The sequence below is a fragment of the Agelaius tricolor genome, unplaced genomic scaffold (genome assembly GCF_023055355.1).
Source record: "Agelaius tricolor isolate 1412-34295 unplaced genomic scaffold, bAgeTri1.0.p SCAF_49, whole genome shotgun sequence".
NCBI classification, from domain to species: Eukaryota; Metazoa; Chordata; class Aves; order Passeriformes; family Icteridae; genus Agelaius; species Agelaius tricolor.
Genome location: NW_027269309.1, coordinates 1,135,667 through 1,155,078, shown reverse-complemented (window position 1 = coordinate 1,155,078; position 19,412 = coordinate 1,135,667). Strand labels below are relative to the sequence as shown.

Sequence of the window (19,412 nt, the reverse complement as noted above, 5' to 3'; positions counted from 1 at the left end):
CGTACCAAGTGTTGCCACCAGTTGCTCCAGGTGCTCCTACCAAGAGCCCCTGTAGGGTGGAGCCCAGGCCCCAGTGCACAAAGTCGGCTTTGGCTGCCCTCTGGCAGAGAAGCCCTCTGGAGGCACAGGTCCCTGGGGCAGGAGATGGGCACCAGCGCTGCCAGGGGCTCAGGGGGACTCTGCTTTGGCAGGGACTCTGCCACACCTGCTGATATCAGGGCTCCCTGGGCCCCAAGGCTCAGAGCAGCATTTGTGTCCTGGCACACACATTCCTTGTCTCTGTCACACGGTCACACTTATCACCAGTGTCACTGAGTCCTGTTCAGACGATGTCTTTGCCTTTCAGAGTCACTTTGCATTGGCATGTGGGGCACTGATATGTAATACATTGTTTCCAAAATTTCTGCCGGACCCCTGTGGAACCAAACCCCCACCCCTCTGTTCACCTATCAGGGGTGCAGATGGGGAAAGTATTGTTATAAATACATATTATAATATTGGCTTTTTGCAAATATTAAGATGGATTCTATATGTATATTAGAGTAACTTTGCTATAAAAATATAGGAGTTTTTCTGTACCTTGACATAGTAGAGAAATAGGTGATATAGGATGCTTGTGTTAAACTGCCTGCTTGGTTGGGATAACATTCAATGAACATATGATGGAGACCCCTGCTGCTGACATGCCAATTATCAGCACCCTCTGTCTATAGAAAAATGGACCAAAGGCCAAACAGGAGGTGATAATAGGGGGGGACTAAAACCACAGCCATGAAATGCACATGCTCTGAAAAGGTGGATCCGAGGAGGAGCCATGCTAAACAATTCTTGGAACATGTAAACTAGTTTGGGGAAAAGTTTAAATATGCATGATTGGTTATGACTCTGCAGTAGACTGATGCAATCGAAAGGGTATGGAAAGGACATCTCTGAAATAGCAGGTGTGCTCTGGGCTGAATGCCAAGCATCTGGATGAAAAAACTTGGCTATAGTCTCTTTGTCTCTTATTGTCCTTTATTCAACTTTTAAATTTTTACTGGAGACTGAACCTCATTTTTCACAGTGGGGATGTGTAAAATGGGGCTTGGGGTGCTCAAATGCCTCAAGAAAGCACCAAAAAAACCCAAGCACCACATTCCCCTCATGCCTGGGCTGCTGGTCCAGCAGCTCAAGTAGAAGAGTCCTCCAGGAGCTCAGGGAAGCAGCAGCCCTCGTGCTGAGGCACAGCCTGTGGAGAAAGGGGTCAGTGGCCCAAATGTGTGCTCTGGAAATCAGAGCTGGGTTCCTAAATCCTATTGGAAGTGTCTGTAATAGACCTGTGGTGGCTGAGGGATGTACGTGGGAAGGGTTTGGCAGTCTGGAAGTGGACTTGTTGGTGCTCTGAGCGCTGTTGTGTCTGGGAGCCTGTTCCTTTGCCCTTGCCCAAGGGCAGAGTGTTGGTGAGGGCTGGAGTTGGAGGCTGTGTCTGCCCCGAGAGCCGGTACCGTGGGGCTGCAGGTGCTCCTGCCAGCGTGGGCTTGTCTGAGCCGGGCCTTGTGCCTCTTTCAGGAGCTTGGATGGGAGTTGAGCCAGGGAGGGCCTCTCCAACAGCCCCTGGAATGCTGGGCTTTGGGCCCTGGCAGCCATCACAAAGGCCGTGGAACGTTGGGGGTATGACCCTGGCAAGTGTCACAAAGGCCATGGAATGCTGGGGGTTGGATCCTGGCAACAATCAACAGCTCCTGGCTATTGGGGTTTGGACCCTGGAGCTGTCAACAGCTCGTGAACTTTGGGGCTTGGACCTTGCAAAGGCCAACGGCACTTTGATTGTGTGCTATTGACCCTGCAAAGGCCAAGAACCTTTGGAAATTGGTGTTTACATCCTGCAAAGGCCAAGGGCCTTTGGATATCTGGGTGTAGACCCTGCAAAGGCCAAGGGCCTTTGGTCACTGCTGTTTCCTCACTGCTGGTGCCAAGGGGCAGATGGAGACCCGGAGGGTGAGTGACAAAGCCGCTGCTCTCCTTGTGCCAAGCCCAGCAGCGACCTGGGTGGGCCTGGGCTGTGCCTCGGGGAACAGTTCCCTTTGGGATCTGCAAGGGATTAACTGTTGGCTGTTCCAGAGCTGGCAGCAGCTGGGGTGCTTGCCCTGGGAACAGGCCTGGGAGGGAATGGGGGGCTCCTGGCTATCCCAGAGCGCAGCCACATCTCCTCCACTCTCCTTGTCCCACTGGAGGCCGTGGGCACAAACAAGGGAGCAGCTTTTCATTGCCTTCCCCTCACCCAAATTACAGCGCAGCCTCAGCGCTTCCCAGAGTCAAGAATGAGTTTCTCCCTGACATCTCCAAAATGATCCCCAGTAGCCCAGAGGAGGTCACAAGGATGATAGGAAGATGCTGCAAGGGCTGGAGCACCTGTGCCAAGGGAAAAGGATGCAAGAGTTGGGGTTGTCCTGGCTAGAGAAGGTTCCAGGGTGACCTTAGAGTCCCTTCCAATGCATGAAAGGGCTGCAAGAGAGCTGTAGAGAGACTTAAGCCAGGGGCCTGCAGGGACAAGACAAGGCTTCCCAGCCAGACATGGCAAGGATGGATGGGATATTGGGAGGGGATTCTGCCCTCTGAGGGTGCTGAGGCCCTGGCACAGGTTGCCCAGAGAAGCTGTGGCTGCCCCTGGATCCCTGGCAATGTTCATGGCCAGGTTGGATTGGGCTCTGGGCAGCTCCCCTTCTGGTGTTCTTAGAAGTGATCAGACACCTTGCAGCATGTTGGTTTGCACTGCTGTCAAACTCCTGGGCTGAAAATATTGCCAAGAAGGGGAGGAGGAGCTCAGCTGGAAGTGCTGTGCTCTGGGACAGGCTGGGAAGCACTTAGAGGCAACTGCCTCAGGGGCAGCCATGCAGTCTGAGTGTGCTCTTGCCTGTGCACTTGCAGGGAGCTCGAGGGCTTTCTCACCAGGGATGTTCCTCCAGAGCCCCTCAGGTGAGTAAACTGTGCTGAGCTGGCTGGCCTTTTGAAACTGGTTCTCCATGAATGGACACCGGTTCTTGTGGGATCAGAGGAGGCATCTCAGTGCTACTTTGGAACAGGAACAGAATACCTGACTAACAGCTGGATGTGGCCTTTCAGGTGCTGGTAGACGGCGGTGACAGCATGGCCAATTCCATCATCTGCACCGACAATCCTGGGAACATCCTCTCAACTCTGACATCCACTGATGAACAGCATCCCTTTGAATTGGCTTGGGAAGCTACAGAGAATTGTGAGCGCATGTGGCAACAGTTTGATCAAGTAGAGGAGAGAACCCAGAGGATCAGAAGCCAATACCAGCTCATAGACTCTCTGTTAGCAGAAATCAGAAGGTGAGCATTTCCTCCTCCTCCTCCTCCTCCTCCTGCATTCCAGAGGCAATCTGCTTCCAGGTCTGGGAGGTCAGAGGTGTCCTGGGTGAAGAAATCACCTGCCTACCATGTGTAGGCCTCAGTGTGGCTCTCGAGCATTGTCCTGTCTGGGTTTTTCATGCTCTACTGGGACTCCCAAGGCTGTCTGCAAGATGCAGAGACATGTTGGAATAGAAGACTCCTTCTTCTCGCCGTGCTGCTTCCTTGAATTCTGTTCTTTGCGTGCCCCTGCCCAGCCACTGCTTGTCACTGAAGGAAGGAAAAATCCTGCCTTCCTTTCCCTTTGCCTCTGGAGGTTTCCTTGGGAGGGAAAGAGCAAGGTCTTCCTTAGCCTACTGCCCCCAGCTCCATCCTGGAGTGCTGAAAATGGCATTGCTGACTCTACAGACCTCTTGCTTCTTCTGACTGGGCCTTGTCTCCGCAGTGACTGTGCAAAGTTTGAGAAGCCCAAGGAAATGCTGCTGCAATGCACTGGAATCCTGGAGACAGGAGCCTTTTGTCTGCAGCAGCAGAACACCAAGCAGCAGAAGGAAGCGTCAGCCCAGGCAGAAGAGGCAGAGCAGCAGGACTGGATGGAGGTTGGTTTTGGAAATGAGATGGTTTTCCCTTGAAAACTCGTCTTGCCCCTTCTTGTACAGTGGAGGACTTGGCTGCACTCGAGGGAGAAGGGCCATCCTTGCAGAGGCAGCTGGAAGTCAAGAGGCAGACTTTGGAGGAATTGCAGCTTCAGAGGGATGTGCTGGAGCAAGGGAGGGATGATGGTAGCAGGGCTCTGAACACCTTATTGCTAGGCAGCACCTGTGGCAGTGGGAGTTGTGGCAGCCAGATCAGCCACATGCTCTTTCTGGCACTAGAAGACAGGCACACTGCTGTGCACACCTGGCTCAAGAGGGCACACGCATTTCTTAGTCAGGGATATGCATGTTCATCAGCAAAGTGTGGCATGCTTCTGCAAAATGTGTTGCTTTGGGCAGCCACAGAGCCTCTAAAAGAGGGAAGGGAGCTGGGGAAACTTTGAGGCCAGAGCACAGGTGCTCCTTGTCCTCTGGCTGCCTGTGAGGTGGCACTGGCTGGCTCTGCACAGGACTCCTGAGGAAGGGCTCCAGCTGTACCTTGTCCCACTTGCAGGTTTCCCAGGAGCAAGAGTCATCGAGCTGGTGTCTGGAGCAGCTGAGCCAGGAATCCTCTGGCCAAGGGCATGAAGTGGCCCAGGCGTGGCGAGAGGAGGAGCTGCTGGCCCAGAAGGCTGACCTTGAGGGCCGACTGGCAGCCACCGAGTGGCTCCGACAAGACCTTGCCAGGCAGCTGGAGGAGACCAGGTAAAGGCAGGGAGTTGAAACTTTTCAGATGATTTTACATTCCATGGACACAAAATGGAAGAGTCTCAAGGAAAAAAAAAAAAAAAGCCACAATGTGAGGGTCATTTTTCTGGCACCAAAACCAGCAAAGCTCTCGTGAGCCTTGGGCTCCTGTTTGTGCCACCGAGCACACTCCTGTGGGATGTCAAAAGCAATCCAGCCAGCCCTGAACTGAGGAGTAGTTGAACCATGCAGATGCTGAGTGAAACCTCAAGTTTCTCTTGGGTTTGCTTCCTCCTTCTGGGCATTGAACATCCCTCCTTCCTTTCCGAGTCACTTGACATGATCCTGACCTTCAGACCAGGAGGCTTCATCTTCAGCATTCCAGGCTCTTACCTTGGCACGTTGGGAATAGCACGCTGCCATTCAGGGTGAAGCCAGAGGCTCCTGCTGACCATCTTGAGGCATTTCTGCTTCCAAGCACACCCTTGAGAAGTGTGGGACAGGATGTAGAGCTGGTCAGAGAGCAGCAGGGAAAGCTCTCTGGAATTCTCAACAGCCTCTGGACATTCTTGCTGATGGTTGATGGGCACCCAGCTGCCAAACCTGCCAAGGTTCCTTTGGATGGTCCCTCTCACTGTGCAAGGAAGGACAAGTCCCTTGGGCTACTGCCTGCTTGTTCAGCAACACTCAAATAAAGGCAGCAAGTCTACTCCTGGACCTTGCAAGAGTTGAAACTGCAGTCTCTGCATTCAGGTAGTTGCAATTTGGACCAAAGGCTGTTCTGATTATTTACAAGTGCTGCCATGACCATGAGATTTTACTGTATCTGCAAAGTAGTTCTGAAGCCTCGTTAAATACCGGGTGTCTGGAAGATGATGTACCTTTATGTCCATTATCAAGAGCATTAAAACGTCAGGAGTCAGCCAGGACAAGAGTCTGTTCTGTCCCCCTGCAGAGCAGCTTGGAAGTGCTGATGAGAGAAGGGCTGTGAGCAGGGGCTGGGCTTTTGCTTGTTGCTCCAGCCTGTTTGGGCACAGCTACCCAGAGTCATAGGTCAGGAGCAGCAAGTGAAGGTTTGGCTGTTGAGGCCAAGTTGGGCTGGGCTGCCTGTGCTAGGGCAGGCCATAAGGAAGGCCTGGGCAGTCCCTCAGAGGCCCTGCTCTGCTCTGGAAATGGCCCAGATGTGCCTTCTCTGGACGAGTTTCCGGCTGACCCATTTTCCATCCTCAGGCATGGGGATCTTGAGCCACGTCGTCCTGGAATAACCGGCTGTGGGTGTCTGGAGCAAGCAACTCATGTCTGTCCATCTTTGCAACTTGTAGGTCAGCAAAGGAGAGCCTGCAATCCAGGCTGTTTGCTGCTCAGCTGCAGATGGCTCAGCTGCAGATGACCTGGAAGCGTGTGGAGGCAGAGCTGCAAGGGGAGCTGCAGGGAGCTCGCAGAGAAGCCCAGGCAGCGCAGAGGAGGCACAAGGAAGAGCTACAAGGCCTCAAAGAGGAAATGCATCTCCTCCTTGAGCAGAGGGAGGCTCTACAAAAGCAGGTGAGTGAAAGAGCAGTGGCACTGCAGTCATGCAGCGAGGGGTCTGTGGCCTTCGTGCTTTTCCATGGCAGAGCAGCAGCTGCTGGGGTGAGCCCTGAGGCTGTCTCGTGCTCTGGGGGCTCCATGGCAGCTGCTCTGAAGGACACTCAGGGCTCTGCTGAATGTCAGCTGCTGCTCTGGACAGCTGGGCTAGTCCTCTGTGCTGCTGGCCAGCAAGCAGCAGCATGGATTCCTGCTGGCCTCTTCTTGCTAGCCTTGCTTTGGCAGGTGCTTTCTCAGGTGCCCTTGCTGGTGGGCCACTTAGAGACTGAAACAAGTTGTCCATGTCCTTTGTGCATCTGGTGCTCTCAGGACAGGGAGGAGTGGAAAGTTGTCCTTTACCTTTGCTCACAGCCTGTGCTGTGGCTGAGTGTGAGAAGCTGTGGCTGTAGCCTCTGACTGCTTTGTTCTGTTTGACTGGAGGTGGCAGAGTTGACATCTCAGCTGGCAGCCTCCCGAGAGTGCCAGGAAAGGACTGCGCAGAGAGCCCAGCAAGAGGGGATGGAGGCCCAGGAAGAGTCCAGGCAGAAGCTGTTGGAGATTGAGCAGATCCAGAAGATGCTGGAGGAGGCAGAACATCAGAACAAGGAGCTTCAAATGCATCTGGACTATCTGGAGAGGGGATGGATTCAATGTGAAGAAATGGCAGAGCAAAATTCAGACTTGCAGGCTTCCGTCAATGCCCTAGAGAGGGAAAAGGCCAGGTAAATGAAAGCCTGTGAGACTCTGCATTGTGGTGAATGGATTCCCTCTTTGCCATCATTGCACCTGCCAGGGGCTCTGGCAGCAGTTCCTAAGTGGCAGATTCTGAACTCTCCATGTAGACACTTCTCATTGTCTGGATGTTGAGTTTCATTTTCTTTCCTTTAAAGCCTTCCGATAGAGTTTTTCTGAAGATAAAGGCTTTGGGGGTAGCCCTTTCCCTCTAGGGGTCATGGTGTTGTTAGGTGGATGTGTTGACACTGCCCGAGGTGCACTGTAAGGAAGGAGCTGCATACATCCATCAGCTCCACCTTGGGGCCTGTAACTTGAAGCCTTTGGGGTCTGGATCAGCCTGGCATCTGATGCTTTTTCTGGGCAGAACCATCTTAAGGCCCTGAGTGCTGCTCTAGGCCAGCTTGGCCTTGGAGGCAGCCCAGAAACAAGAATGTCTCTGTTGCATGGTTCCTCATCAAATGTCCCCCACTGCCTGCAGGGGGTCAAGCAGGGTCCCTGCCACCCTGCACAGTCACAGGCATTTCTGACTGTGCAAAGAATGCAAGAAACAGGACCAAGCTATGGGGGGCTCCTGAAGCCAATCAAGTCCTGCCAGGCTTCAGTGCCACAGGATTCTTCCTCCAAGAAGAAGACAAAGCAAAGGCAGGGCACTCCTGCTCTCCTGGAGCCTTCTGCATCTTCCATCAGGTTGTGCTGTAAGCCTCAGTTGCCCCTTTGGCCTTTGTTTCTCCAGCTGAAAGTAGGATGGGTGCTGGTAAATCTTTGGGAACTTGCCAGAGATGCCCTGGCTCTAGGGTGCTGCTCCTCCTCCTACCTGGATGTGTAAGATGGGGGAAGGAAATGTCTCTTCCATGCTGACCAAACCTCCCTGCTTTGGAGCCTGGTTAGTCAGAAGAAAATTGTTCCTCTCCCCTAATGTCTTCATTGCAAGACTTTGTTAGGTTTGTATTCACATTCCCATCTCAAGAAGAAGGTAGGGCATGGAGGCAGGAACTCGCTGTTCCTTCTGGGACAAAAGCAGAGCAGGCACATGCTGGGCTGGGACTGCAGAGGGAACAAACAGCCAAGTTGTTGAGAGAAACCTCATCAGGCAGAGCAGTTTTTCCCTGAGGTGGTGCAAGTCCTGAGAGTTGCTAAAATGTGCTATCCTTTAGTAATGAGTTGCTTGCTTCCCTTCTAGGCTGATTCTGTCTCTGGAGGAAAAGAATGTGTGCCTCAGAATGCTGGAAGAACAGAACCTGGCACTGAACAATCAGGTGTCTCAGTGTCAATCTGCTCTTCAGCAGGCCAAACAGCTCTCCTCAAACCGCGCTGGACAACTGCGGGAGCTCAACACACAGGTAAGCTGTGCAGTGGCATCCTCTTCTCCAGGGACACACAACAGCACCTTTGCCTTGCAGGCCCCAGCCTCTTGCCCCTGCCAGCAGCATCCACAGCTGCCGTGTTCTGCCCAGGGCTGCTGCTGCACCCTGAGGCTGAGCCTGGATCTGGTGTCTGCTGCAGAAGTTTTCCCCCCCCATCCTCTCCCGGGTCCCAGCAGGCAATTTGGGAGGAGAAGCAGCAGCAGACTCCTCTGGAGCTTCTCTGTCCCTCTGTTGGCAGTGTTGTCGCAGACAGAGTTGGTGCCTGTGCCAGGCACTGAGCAATGTGGGGACACAGAGGTGGCTGTGGCAGGCTGGGCAGGACACTTCCAGCACAGCCAGTTCAGCCGCTGTTCAGAGCTGCAGCCCAAGGATGCCCATTGCCTCCCTTTCCCTGTTTTCTCTCCATTTGCCTCCATTGCAATCTTTCCTTCTGTGCCTTCTGGTTTTGGCTTGAAGTAATTTCTTCTTTGTGGCTCTCCCTGCGGCCCACTCTGCTGCCTCAGGAGCAGCCCTGTCCCTGAGGCTCTGTGCATCCATCTTCCAGATCCGGGCCCTGCAGGACGCAGTGCTGCAGATGGAGGCTTCCCAGGCAACTCAACAGAAGCAGCTGCTGAAGGAGCTGGAGGAGTCTCGAGCAGGAGAACGCTCTTTGAGGGACTCTGTGCACGTGCTGCAGGCTGAGGTGTCTGAGCTGCGTGTGAGGCTCCAGAGCTCTGATGACAAAGCTCTTGCCTTGGCCATACAGTGTGAGGCTGTGGAGCTGGAGCTGAGGAAGGCACAGGCTCAGAGAGACAACCTCAGAGCCCGCAACCTGGAGCTGCAGAAGGAGTGGGAGGAAATTGAGCAAGGTACAGCTTCTCCTCTGCCACTCACTGCCCCATGCTGTCTCACCAGCTAAGGAGCTGTAGCTGGATGCCTCAGCTCCATTCCCCCAAACTCCAGGCCCTACCAGAGCCTCCAGGCTATTGGCCTCTCTGGAGCAGGGCTGCACAGGCATCCCCTGTGCTTTGTCTCTCTTGAGTTGCTCACTCTGCACAAGGCCAAGAACAAACACACTCTCCTATCCCTCTGAACCCTTGCCCCTTTCATTCCTGCCTTTTTCTGTGCCTGGAAGTTTCCTTCATTTCTGTCAGCTTTGGAGCCTTTGTGGGCTTAGGCCTGGCAACCACAGGCGGGTAGAGAAGACAGTGCTCTTGTCTCTGCAGGATGCACATCAGTTTGCTTTGCTTTTCCCCTTCCCATTTTCCCTTTCCTTTGCCCTCCCCTGCTGCAGATTGCGTGCAGGCAGAAGCCAAGCACATCTGTCACCAAATTGCCCTGGAGAAAGAGGCCACTGAAAGGCAGGAAGCGGCTGTGGCTCTTCGACAGGAGGTGGCATCTCTGAGGAGAAAATTGGAAAAGCTGGAGAAGGAAAGGATTTGCTGGTGAGATTGGCAGTTGGTTCTAAGGTGGAGCTTCCTCAGCACACGACACCTGTTCCTGCCCCTCTTCTTCCAGTAGATCAAAGTTGTCCCCTTCAGGCCAATTCCTAATTATCTCCAAGACCCAACAGCAATTTGTGTATCCAATACTGGAGTACTGTGTGATGAGGGCAATCCATTTGCACCTGTGCCATGTGTTGCTGTACCTGGACAGCCCACAGGAGTCCCTGTGGCTGGCAGCCATCAGGTTCATCTAGGAGCCACGAGCCTGGGCTTCCCCTGCCCCAGCCTGCCCCGCCCTGCCCAACCCAACCCCTCCCTGCCGCACCCAGCTCCACCCAACGCTGGCCTGCCACACCAAACCCCACTCCTCCCTTCCCTACCCCACCTTGTCCCACCCCATCCCAGCCCCACTCCGGCCCATCCCAGGCCTGCCCTACCATGCCCCGCTCTGCCTCCCCCAGCCGTGCCCTGCCCTGTCAAACCCTGTCCCACCCTGCCCTGCTCCGCCCTGCTCCGCCCAAGCCTGTTCCTCCTCACCCCGCCGCAGCTCGGCCCCCGCCCCGGCCCCGGCTGCTGCCCCGGCAGCGCCATCCGTGCCCGGCGCCGTGGAGCCCCGCCTGGCCTCGGCGCTGCTGCCGCCCTCTGGCAGCCGTGCCCTTGGGCGGCAGCGTGCGGCAAGGGCCCGGCCCGAGCCCTGCCGGGGCCAGGAGGCCGTGTGGCCACAGGGCTGGCAGCGCTGCTGGGCTGGCAGGGAGCTGTGCCGCTGGCGCCCTGACAGGCTCTGTGTTCTCAGGGATGGCCGGGCGGCACCTCAGGGGCTGCAAGCGACAGCTCCGCCACATCTGTCAGGGTGAGTGAGGCCAGCGGGCTGCCAGCCCCGGCTGCCGGGGGCAGCTGCAATCCCTGCCCCGCTGCCCATGGCTCTGCTCCCTGTGCGCAGCAGGGCTGCCGTGGCTACAGCACACGCTCCCATTTCAGGCCCACGTGGGGCAATAGTGTCCGCTAGCTTCGGGCTCATCCCCTTGCTCCCTGCTCCCTCCTGGCCATGGCCAGAGCCGGCTGGCATGGCCCTGCCTCGGGGGTCTCCTCGGCTCCCCAAAGATCCGGGATCTGACCGTGCCTCTGTTCCTCTCTCTCACAGCCCTTGAAGACAAGGCAGAGGATATCAGCCCTGCCACCAGAAGCCTGGCTCTCAAAACAGCCTTTGTCCTCTGGGCCGTGGAGAGAGCTCCGGGCTCCATCTTGCAGAAGCTGCAAGATCAACGTCACAGGGCCCGCAAGAAACGGCCTTGTCCCTGGGGCCAGAGCTGGCTGTGCTGCTGGAGCTCTGAGGAGAGCTGATTTGAGAGGCTCTCTGTCTGCTGGGGCCTTCTGAGCTGGGGGGATTTTTCTTTTCTTTAAGATTGTTTTATTCCTTCTTTTTCTTTGTTCTTTAGGATATAAATATAGAATGTGTTCTAATAGCCAGACTCCCAGGAGCTCTCTTTGGTGCCCAGGGTCAACAGGGCACGGGGGAAGAGGGGAAAAGGGGTCCTTGTGCCAAGCGAGCAGCCCTGGTTTGTGGAGTGGGGAAGGAGAAATGGCCAGAAGCCCCTTGGCCTTGGGTGGTTCTGCTGAAGCCTTTGTGCTGGTGACAGAGCGGCCGGGCAGGGGCCGGAGCTGCAGGGGTCCCTGCTGGACCGGTGCCTGGAGATGGCCACAAGCCCTCCTGCCCAGCCAGGAAGGGCCATGTGTGTCCTCCTGCCCGTGTCTTGCTGGCTGCATTGCTGACGCCTCTGAGGTGCCTCTCGATGCGGCTCCTCTGGAGCTCCCTCGGGCCTGCGCCGCTGCCGGGCAGCTTGGCCGGGCTGGGGGAGATCCTGAGGGGACGATGGGGCACTGGGAGGCCGTGAAGGGATGAGGTGCTGCGGAGGCCCTGACGGGACAAGGAGCTGGGAAGGCACGAGGGCCCTGTGGGAGGGAGTGGCTGGCAGGAGGCTCCAAAGGGACAGGAGGCCCCTGAGGGGCCGGGCTGCTGGGAAGCCCTGAGGAATTGGGTGTCAGCCTTGTTCCTGAGAGCCGGGCGCTCCCCCAGAGAGGCTCCCACGCCTGGGGCAGAAGCCCTGGTGGCTGGGCCTCAGCAGGAGGGTGGGGACCCCCCGAGGTGTCCAGACTGGCCTGGCTGGGGACAAGGAGGGCAAGGGGGCCCTGCCGGGGCACGGTCACTGCTTGCTGCCAGGGCAGTGGGCAGAGCAGGGCTGGCGGCCAGCCCAGGCCCCCGCGGCTGCCCAGGCCATGGTGCTGAGGATGAGGCCCTGCTGACACAGAGCTCTGGGCCCACAGAGCTTCTGCCTCTGTGGCCAGGGCGGCGATGTCTCCTCAAGCAGGGCTTCTGAGTCGCTGCTGCCAAAGCGGCTCTGGACGCCACAGAAACAGCACCAGAGCGCACACAGGAACAGCAGCACCCCCAACGCCGGCACCTGCTCCAGGAGGCGTCTGCACCAGCCGCCATTCCAAAGGGGCCATACTCTGGGCACTATTGCGTGTGATTTAGCAAAAGGCTTCAACGCACCCGGCCACAATGGATTTCCCTTGGCTTGCCAGCCTCACGGCAATGCTTGGCAGCTGCTGCTGCAGCCTGTGCCCCTGACTACAGTGACTGTGCTTGAGGGCAGACTCGCCTTCCACTGGCAGGCGTCCCAAGGCAGCGGCATTGATGCCATCATGAGAGGGAAATGAGGCTGCACAGAAGCTGCCGTCCCTCTCCTTTTTGCAGGCACCTTAAAAACACCCGCATGAACTTCTAGAGCAAATCTTGGACTGGTCTGGAACAAAGGAAGCAGCAGCAGGCGCTGAAGAAAGGCAGGCACTTGTGGCCAACATTCAGGTCTGAAGGGAAAAACTTTGGTGTCTGCTGAGGACATGGCTCGCTTCACAAGCTCAGGCTTTGCTGCTGGAAGATCCTGCTTTGCTCTTGCTGGAGCCCGTTCCCTACCAATGCAGGGGCTTCCATCGTTCCCGGATCAAGTCTGGTGGACCTGTGGGCAACAAGTCTGTCCCGAGTGCATCTGACAGCAGAAAAGAGCAGGACATGGCTGCTTCCAGCACTTGTCTTGGCCGTCCTTCAGGGGGCTGGCAGCATCATCAGAGACACAGAACAGCTTCTCCTGCCAGAGTTATCCCTATCCTCTGCACTTCCCCAGGTGTCTGTCTTGATGTTCACCAGGGACCTCCCTGTTTGTGGCCGTCCTTTGCCATGCTCAGCAGGCAGCCAGTTGTGTTTGCATGTGAGCTGCCACAGGAAGACACACAGTAAGTGGAGCATTGAATAGCAGAGGCTGGGCCAATTCTTTCTCTTTCTGAGTGCAAGAAAGACAGAAAAGCACACGGAAACATGACAGTGTTTTGGTGGAGTCTCTTTCTCCTGTGAAATTCTGTAGCTACTGGTCTTTCTGTGTACTGCTAATCCCTTCCTTGAAAAGATCATTCCAGGATGGAGCAACATCATCTGACACGTACCAAGTGTTGCCACCAGTTGCTCCAGGTGCTCCTACCAAGAGCCCCTGTAGGGTGGAGCCCAGGCCCCAGTGCACAAAGTCGGCTTTGGCTGCCCTCTGGCAGAGAAGCCCTCTGGAGGCACAGGTCCCTGGGGCAGGAGATGGGCACCAGCGCTGCCAGGGGCTCAGGGGGACTCTGCTTTGGCAGGGACTCTGCCACACCTGCTGATATCAGAGCTCCCTGGGCCCCAAGGCTCAGAGCAGCATTTGTGTCCTGGCACACACATTCCTTGTCTCTGTCACACGGTCACACTTATCACCAGTGTCACTGAGTCCTGTTCAGACGATGTCTTTGCCTTTCAGAGTCACTTTGCATTGGCATGTGGGGCACTGATATGTAATACATTGTTTCCAAAATTTCTGCCGGACCCCTGTGGAACCAAACCCCCACCCCTCTGTTCACCTATCAGGGGTGCAGATGGGGAAAGTATTGTTATAAATACATATTATAATATTGGCTTTTTGCAAATATTAAGATGGATTCTATATGTATATTAGAGTAACTTTGCTATAAAAATATAGGAGTTTTTCTGTACCTTGACATAGTAGAGAAATAGGTGATATAGGATGCTTGTGTTAAACTGCCTGCTTGGTTGGGATAACATTCAATGAACATATGATGGAGACCCCTGCTGCTGACATGCCAATTATCAGCACCCTCTGTCTATAGAAAAATGGACCAAAGGCCAAACAGGAGGTGATAATAGGGGGGGACTAAAACCACAGCCATGAAATGCACATGCTCTGAAAAGGTGGATCCGAGGAGGAGCCATGCTAAACAATTCTTGGAACATGTAAACTAGTTTGGGGAAAAGTTTAAATATGCATGATTGGTTATGACTCTGCAGTAGACTGATGCAATCGAAAGGGTATGGAAAGGACATCTCTGAAATAGCAGGTGTGCTCTGGGCTGAAGGCCAAGCATCTGGATGAAAAAACTTGGCTATAGTCTCTTTGTCTCTTATTGTCCTTTATTCAACTTTTAAATTTTTACTGGAGACTGAACCTCATTTTTCACAGTGGGGATGTGTAAAATGGGGCTTGGGGTGCTCAAATGCCTCAAGAAAGCACCAAAAAAACCCAAGCACCACATTCCCCTCATGCCTGGGCTGCTGGTCCAGCAGCTCAAGTAGAAGAGTCCTCCAGGAGCTCAGGGAAGCAGCAGCCCTCGTGCTGAGGCACAGCCTGTGGAGAAAGGGGTCAGTGGCCCAAATGTGTGCTCTGGAAATCAGAGCTGGGTTCCTAAATCCTATTGGAAGTGTCTGTAATAGACCTGTGGTGGCTGAGGGATGTACGTGGGAAGGGTTTGGCAGTCTGGAAGTGGACTTATTGGTGCTCTGAGCTCTGTTGTGTCTGGGAGCCTGTTCCTTTGCCCTTGCCCAAGGGCAGAGTGTTGGTGAGGGCTGGAGTTGGAGGCTGTGTCTGCCCCGAGAGCCGGTACCGTGGGGCTGCAGGTGCTCCTGCCAGCGTGGGCTTGTCTGAGCCGGGCCTTGTGCCTCTTTCAGGAGCTTGGATGGGAGTTGAGCCAGGGAGGGCCTCTCCAACAGCCCCTGGAATGCTGGGCTTTGGGCCCTGGAAGCCATCACAAAGGCCGTGGAACGTTGGGGGTATGACCCTGGCAAGTGTCACAAAGGCCATGGAATGCTGGGGGTTGGATCCTGGCAACAATCAACAGCTCCTGGCTATTGGGGTTTGGACCCTGGAGCTGTCAACAGCTCGTGAACTTTGGGGCTTGGACCTTGCAAAGGCCAACGGCACTTTGATTGTGTGCTATTGACCCTGCAAAGGCCAAGAACCTTTGGAAATTGGTGTTTGCATCCTGCAAAGGCCAAGGGCCTTTGGATATCTGGGTGTAGACCCTGCAAAGGCCAAGGGCCTTTGGTCACTGCTGTTTCCTCACTGCTGGTGCCAAGGGGCAGATGGAGACCCGGAGGGTGAGTGACAAAGCCGCTGCTCTCCTTGTGCCAAGCCCAGCAGCGACCTGGGTGGGCCTGGGCTGTGCCTCGGGGAACAGTTCCCTTTGGGATCTGCAAGGGATTAACTGTTGGCTGTTCCAGAGCTGGCAGCAGCTGTGGTGCTTGCCCTGGGAACAGGCCTGGGAGGGAATGGGGGGCTCCTGGCTATCCCAGAGCACAGCCACATCTCCTCCACTCTCCTTGTCCCACTGGAGGCCGTGGGCACAAACAAGGGAGCAGCTTTTCATTGCCTTCCCCTCACCCAAATTACAGCGCAGCCTCAGCGCTTCCCAGAGTCAAGAATGAGTTTCTCCCTGACATCTCCAAAATGATCCCCAGTAGCCCAGAGGAGGTCACAAGGATGATAGGAAGATGCTGCAAGGGCTGGAGCACCTGTGCCAAGGGAAAAGGATGCAAGAGTTGGGGTTGTCCTGGCTAGAGAAGGTTCCAGGGTGACCTTAGAGTCCCTTCCAATGCATGAAAGGGCTGCAAGAGAGCTGGAGAGAGACTTAAGCCAGGGGCCTGCAGGGACAAGACAAGGCTTCCCAGCCAGACATGGCAAGGATGGATGGGATATTGGGAGGGGATTCTGCCCTCTGAGGGTGCTGAGGCCCTGGCACAGGTTGCCCAGAGAAGCTGTGGCTGCCCCTGGATCCCTGGCAATGTTCATGGCCAGGTTGGATTGGGCTCTGGGCAGCTCCCCTTCTGGTGTTCTTAGAAGTGATCAGACACCTTGCAGCATGTTGGTTTGCACTGCTCTCAAATTACTGGGCTGAAAATATTGCCAAGAAGGGGAGGAGGAGCTCAGCTGGAAGTGCTGTGCTCTGGGACAGGCTGGGAAGCACTTAGAGGCAACTGCCTCAGGGGCAGCCATGCAGTCTGAGTGTGCTCTTGCCTGTGCACTTGCAGGGAGCTCGAGGGCTTTCTCACCAGGGACGTTCCTCCAGAGCTCCTCAGGTGAGTAAACTGTGCTGAGCTGGCTGGCCTTTTGAAACTGGTTCTCCATGAATGGACACTGGTTCTTGTGGGATCAGAGGAGGCATCTCAGTGCTACTTTGGAACAGGAACAGAATACCTGACTAACAGCTGGATGTGGCCTTTCAGGTGCTGGTAGACGGCGGTGACAGCATGGCCAATTCCATCATCTGCACCGACAATCCTGGGAACATCCTCTCAACTCTGACATCCACTGATGAACAGCATCCCTTTGAATTGGCTCGGGAAGCTACAGAGAATTGTGAGCGCATGTGGCAACAGTTTGATCAAGTAGAGGAGAGAACCCAGAGGATCAGAAGCCAATACCAGCTCATAGACTCTCTGTTAGCAGAAATCAGAAGGTGAGCATTTCCTCCTCCTCCTCCTCCTCCTCCTGCATTCCAGAGGCAATCTGCTTCCAGGTCTGGGAGGTCAGAGGTGTCCTGGGTGAAGAAATCACCTGCCTACCATGTGTAGGCCTCAGTGTGGCTCTCGAGCATTGTCCTGTCTGGGTTTTTCATGCTCTACTGGGACTCCCAAGGCTGTCTGCAAGATGCAGAGACATGTTGGAATAGAAGACTCCTTCTTCTCGCCGTGCTGCTTCCTTGAATTCTGTTCTTTGCGTGCCCCTGCCCAGCCACTGCTTGTCACTGAAGGAAGGAAAAATCCTGCCTTCCTTTCCCTTTGCCTCTGGAGGTTTCCTTGGGAGGGAAAGAGCAAGGTCTTCCTTAGCCTACTGCCCCCAGCTCCATCCTGGAGTGCTGAAAATGGCATTGCTGACTCTACAGACCTCTTGCTTCTTCTGACTGGGCCTTGTCTCCGCAGTGACTGTGCAAAGTTTGAGAAGCCCAAGGAAATGCTGCTGCAATGCACTGGAATCCTGGAGACAGGAGCCTTTTGTCTGCAGCAGCAGAACACCAAGCAGCAGAAGGAAGCGTCAGCCCAGGCAGAAGAGGCAGAGCAGCAGGACTGGATGGAGGTTGGTTTTGGAAATGAGATGGTTTTCCCTTGAAAACTCGTCTTGCCCCTTCTTGTACAGTGGAGGACTTGGCTGCACTCGAGGGAGAAGGGCCATCCTTGCAGAGGCAGCTGGAAGTCAAGAGGCAGACTTTGGAGGAATTGCAGCTTCAGAGGGATGTGCTGGAGCAAGGGAGGGATGATGGTAGCAGGGCTCTGAACACCTTATTGCTAGGCAGCACCTGTGGCAGTGGGAGTTGTGGCAGCCAGATCAGCCACATGCTCTTTCTGGCACTAGAAGACAGGCACACTGCTGTGCACACCTGGCTCAAGAGGGCACACGCATTTCTTAGTCAGGGATATGCATGTTCATCAGCAAAGTGTGGCATGCTTCTGCAAAATGTGTTGCTTTGGGCAGCCACAGAGCCTCTAAAAGAGGGAAGGGAGCTGGGGAAACTTTGAGGCCAGAGCACAGGTGCTCCTTGTCCTCTGGCTGCCTGTGAGGTGGCACTGGCTGGCTCTGCACAGGACTCCTGAGGAAGGGCTCCAGCTGTACCTTGTCCCACTTGCAGGTTTCCCAGGAGCAAGAGTCATCGAGCTGGTGTCTGGAGCAGCTGAGCCAGGAATCCTCTGGCCAAGGGCATGAAGTGGCCCAGGCGTGGCGAGAGGAGGAGCTGCTGGCCCAGAAGGCTGACCTTGAGGGCCGACTGGCAGCCACCGAGTGGCTCCGACAAGACCTTGCCAGGCAGCTGGAGGAGACCAGGTAAAGGCAGGGAGTTGAAACTTTTCAGATGATTTTACATTCCATGGACACAAAATGGAAGAGTCTCAAGGAAAAAAAAAAAAAAAGCCACCATGTGAGGGTCATTTTTCTGGCACCAAAACCAGCAAAGCTCTCGTGAGCATTGGGCTCCTGTTTGTGCCACCGAGCACACTCCTGTGGGATGTCAAAAGCAATCCAGCCAGCCCTGAACTGAGGAGTAGTTGAACCATGCAGATGCTGAGTGAAACCACAAGTTTCTCTTGGGTTTGCTTCCTCCTTCTGGGCATTGAACATCCCTCCTTCCTTTCCGAGTCACTTGACATGATCCTGACCTTCAGACCAGGAGGCTTCATCTTCAGCATTCCAGGCTCTTACCTTGGCACGTTGGGAATAGCACGCTGCCATTCAGGGTGAAGCCAGAGGCTCCTGCTGACCATCTTGAGGCATTTCTGCTTCCAAGCACACCCTTGAGAAGTGTGGGACAGGATGTAGAGCTGGTCAGAGAGCAGCAGGGAAAGCTCTCTGGAATTCTCAACAGCCTCTGGACATTCTTGCTGATGGTTGATGGGCACCCAGCTGCCAAACCTGCCAAGGTTCCTTTGGATGGTCCCTCTCACTGTGCAAGGAAGGACAAGTCCCTTGGGCTACTGCCTGCTTGTTCAGCAACACTCAAATAAAGGCAGCAAGTCTACTCCTGGACCTTGCAAGAGTTGAAACTGCAGTCTCTGCATTCAGGTAGTTGCAATTTGGACCAAAGGCTGTTCTGATTATTTACAAGTGCTGCCATGACCATGAGATTTTACTGTATCTGCAAAGTAGTTCTGAAGCCTCGTTAAATACCGGGTGTCTGGAAGATGATGTACCTTTATGTCCATTATCAAGAGCATTAAAACGTCAGGAGTCAGCCAGGACAAGAGTCTGTTCTGTCCCCCTGCAGAGCAGCTTGGAAGTGCTGATGAGAGAAGGGCTGTGAGCAGGGGCTGGGCTTTTGCTTGTTGCTCCAGCCTGTTTGGGCACAGCTACCCAGAGTCATAGGTCAGGAGCAGCAAGTGAAGGTTTGGCTGTTGAGGCCAAGTTGGGCTGGGCTGCCTGTGCTAGGGCAGGCCATAAGGAAGGCCTGGGCAGTCCCTCAGAGGCCCTGCTCTGCTCTGGAAATGGCCCAGATGTGCCTTCTCTGGACGAGTTTCCGGCTGACCCATTTTCCATCCTCAGGCATGGGGATCTTGAGCCACGTCGTCCTGGAATAACCGGCTGTGGGTGTCTGGAGCAAGCAACTCATGTCTGTCCATCTTTGCAACTTGTAGGTCAGCAAAGGAGAGCCTGCAATCCAGGCTGTTTGCTGCTCAGCTGCAGATGGCTCAGCTGCAGATGACCTGGAAGCGTGTGGAGGCAGAGCTGCAAGGGGAGCTGCAGGGAGCTCGCAGAGAAGCCCAGGCAGCGCAGAGGAGGCACAAGGAAGAGCTAC

At 55.1% G+C, this 19,412-nt stretch overlaps 1 protein-coding gene across 1 annotated transcript in view; it reads left to right on the top strand.

The window, feature by feature from the left end:
- Positions 1 to 12,479, top strand: part of LOC139604306 (centrosome-associated protein CEP250-like) — a 42,071-nt gene extending 29,592 nt beyond the window's left edge. Inside the window, exons 16-25 of the mRNA XM_071455431.1 lie at positions 3,103 to 3,335; positions 3,799 to 3,952; positions 4,503 to 4,693; positions 5,998 to 6,217; positions 6,680 to 6,960; positions 8,154 to 8,313; positions 8,882 to 9,185; positions 10,555 to 10,611; positions 10,903 to 11,033; positions 12,105 to 12,479. Coding sequence (XP_071311532.1) covers positions 3,103 to 3,335; positions 3,799 to 3,952; positions 4,503 to 4,693; positions 5,998 to 6,217; positions 6,680 to 6,960; positions 8,154 to 8,313; positions 8,882 to 9,185; positions 10,555 to 10,611; positions 10,903 to 11,033; positions 12,105 to 12,479 — 2,106 coding nt within the window. The remainder of the gene's footprint in view (positions 1 to 3,102; positions 3,336 to 3,798; positions 3,953 to 4,502; positions 4,694 to 5,997; positions 6,218 to 6,679; positions 6,961 to 8,153; positions 8,314 to 8,881; positions 9,186 to 10,554; positions 10,612 to 10,902; positions 11,034 to 12,104) is intronic.
- The last annotated feature ends 6,933 nt before the right edge of the window (positions 12,480 to 19,412 follow it).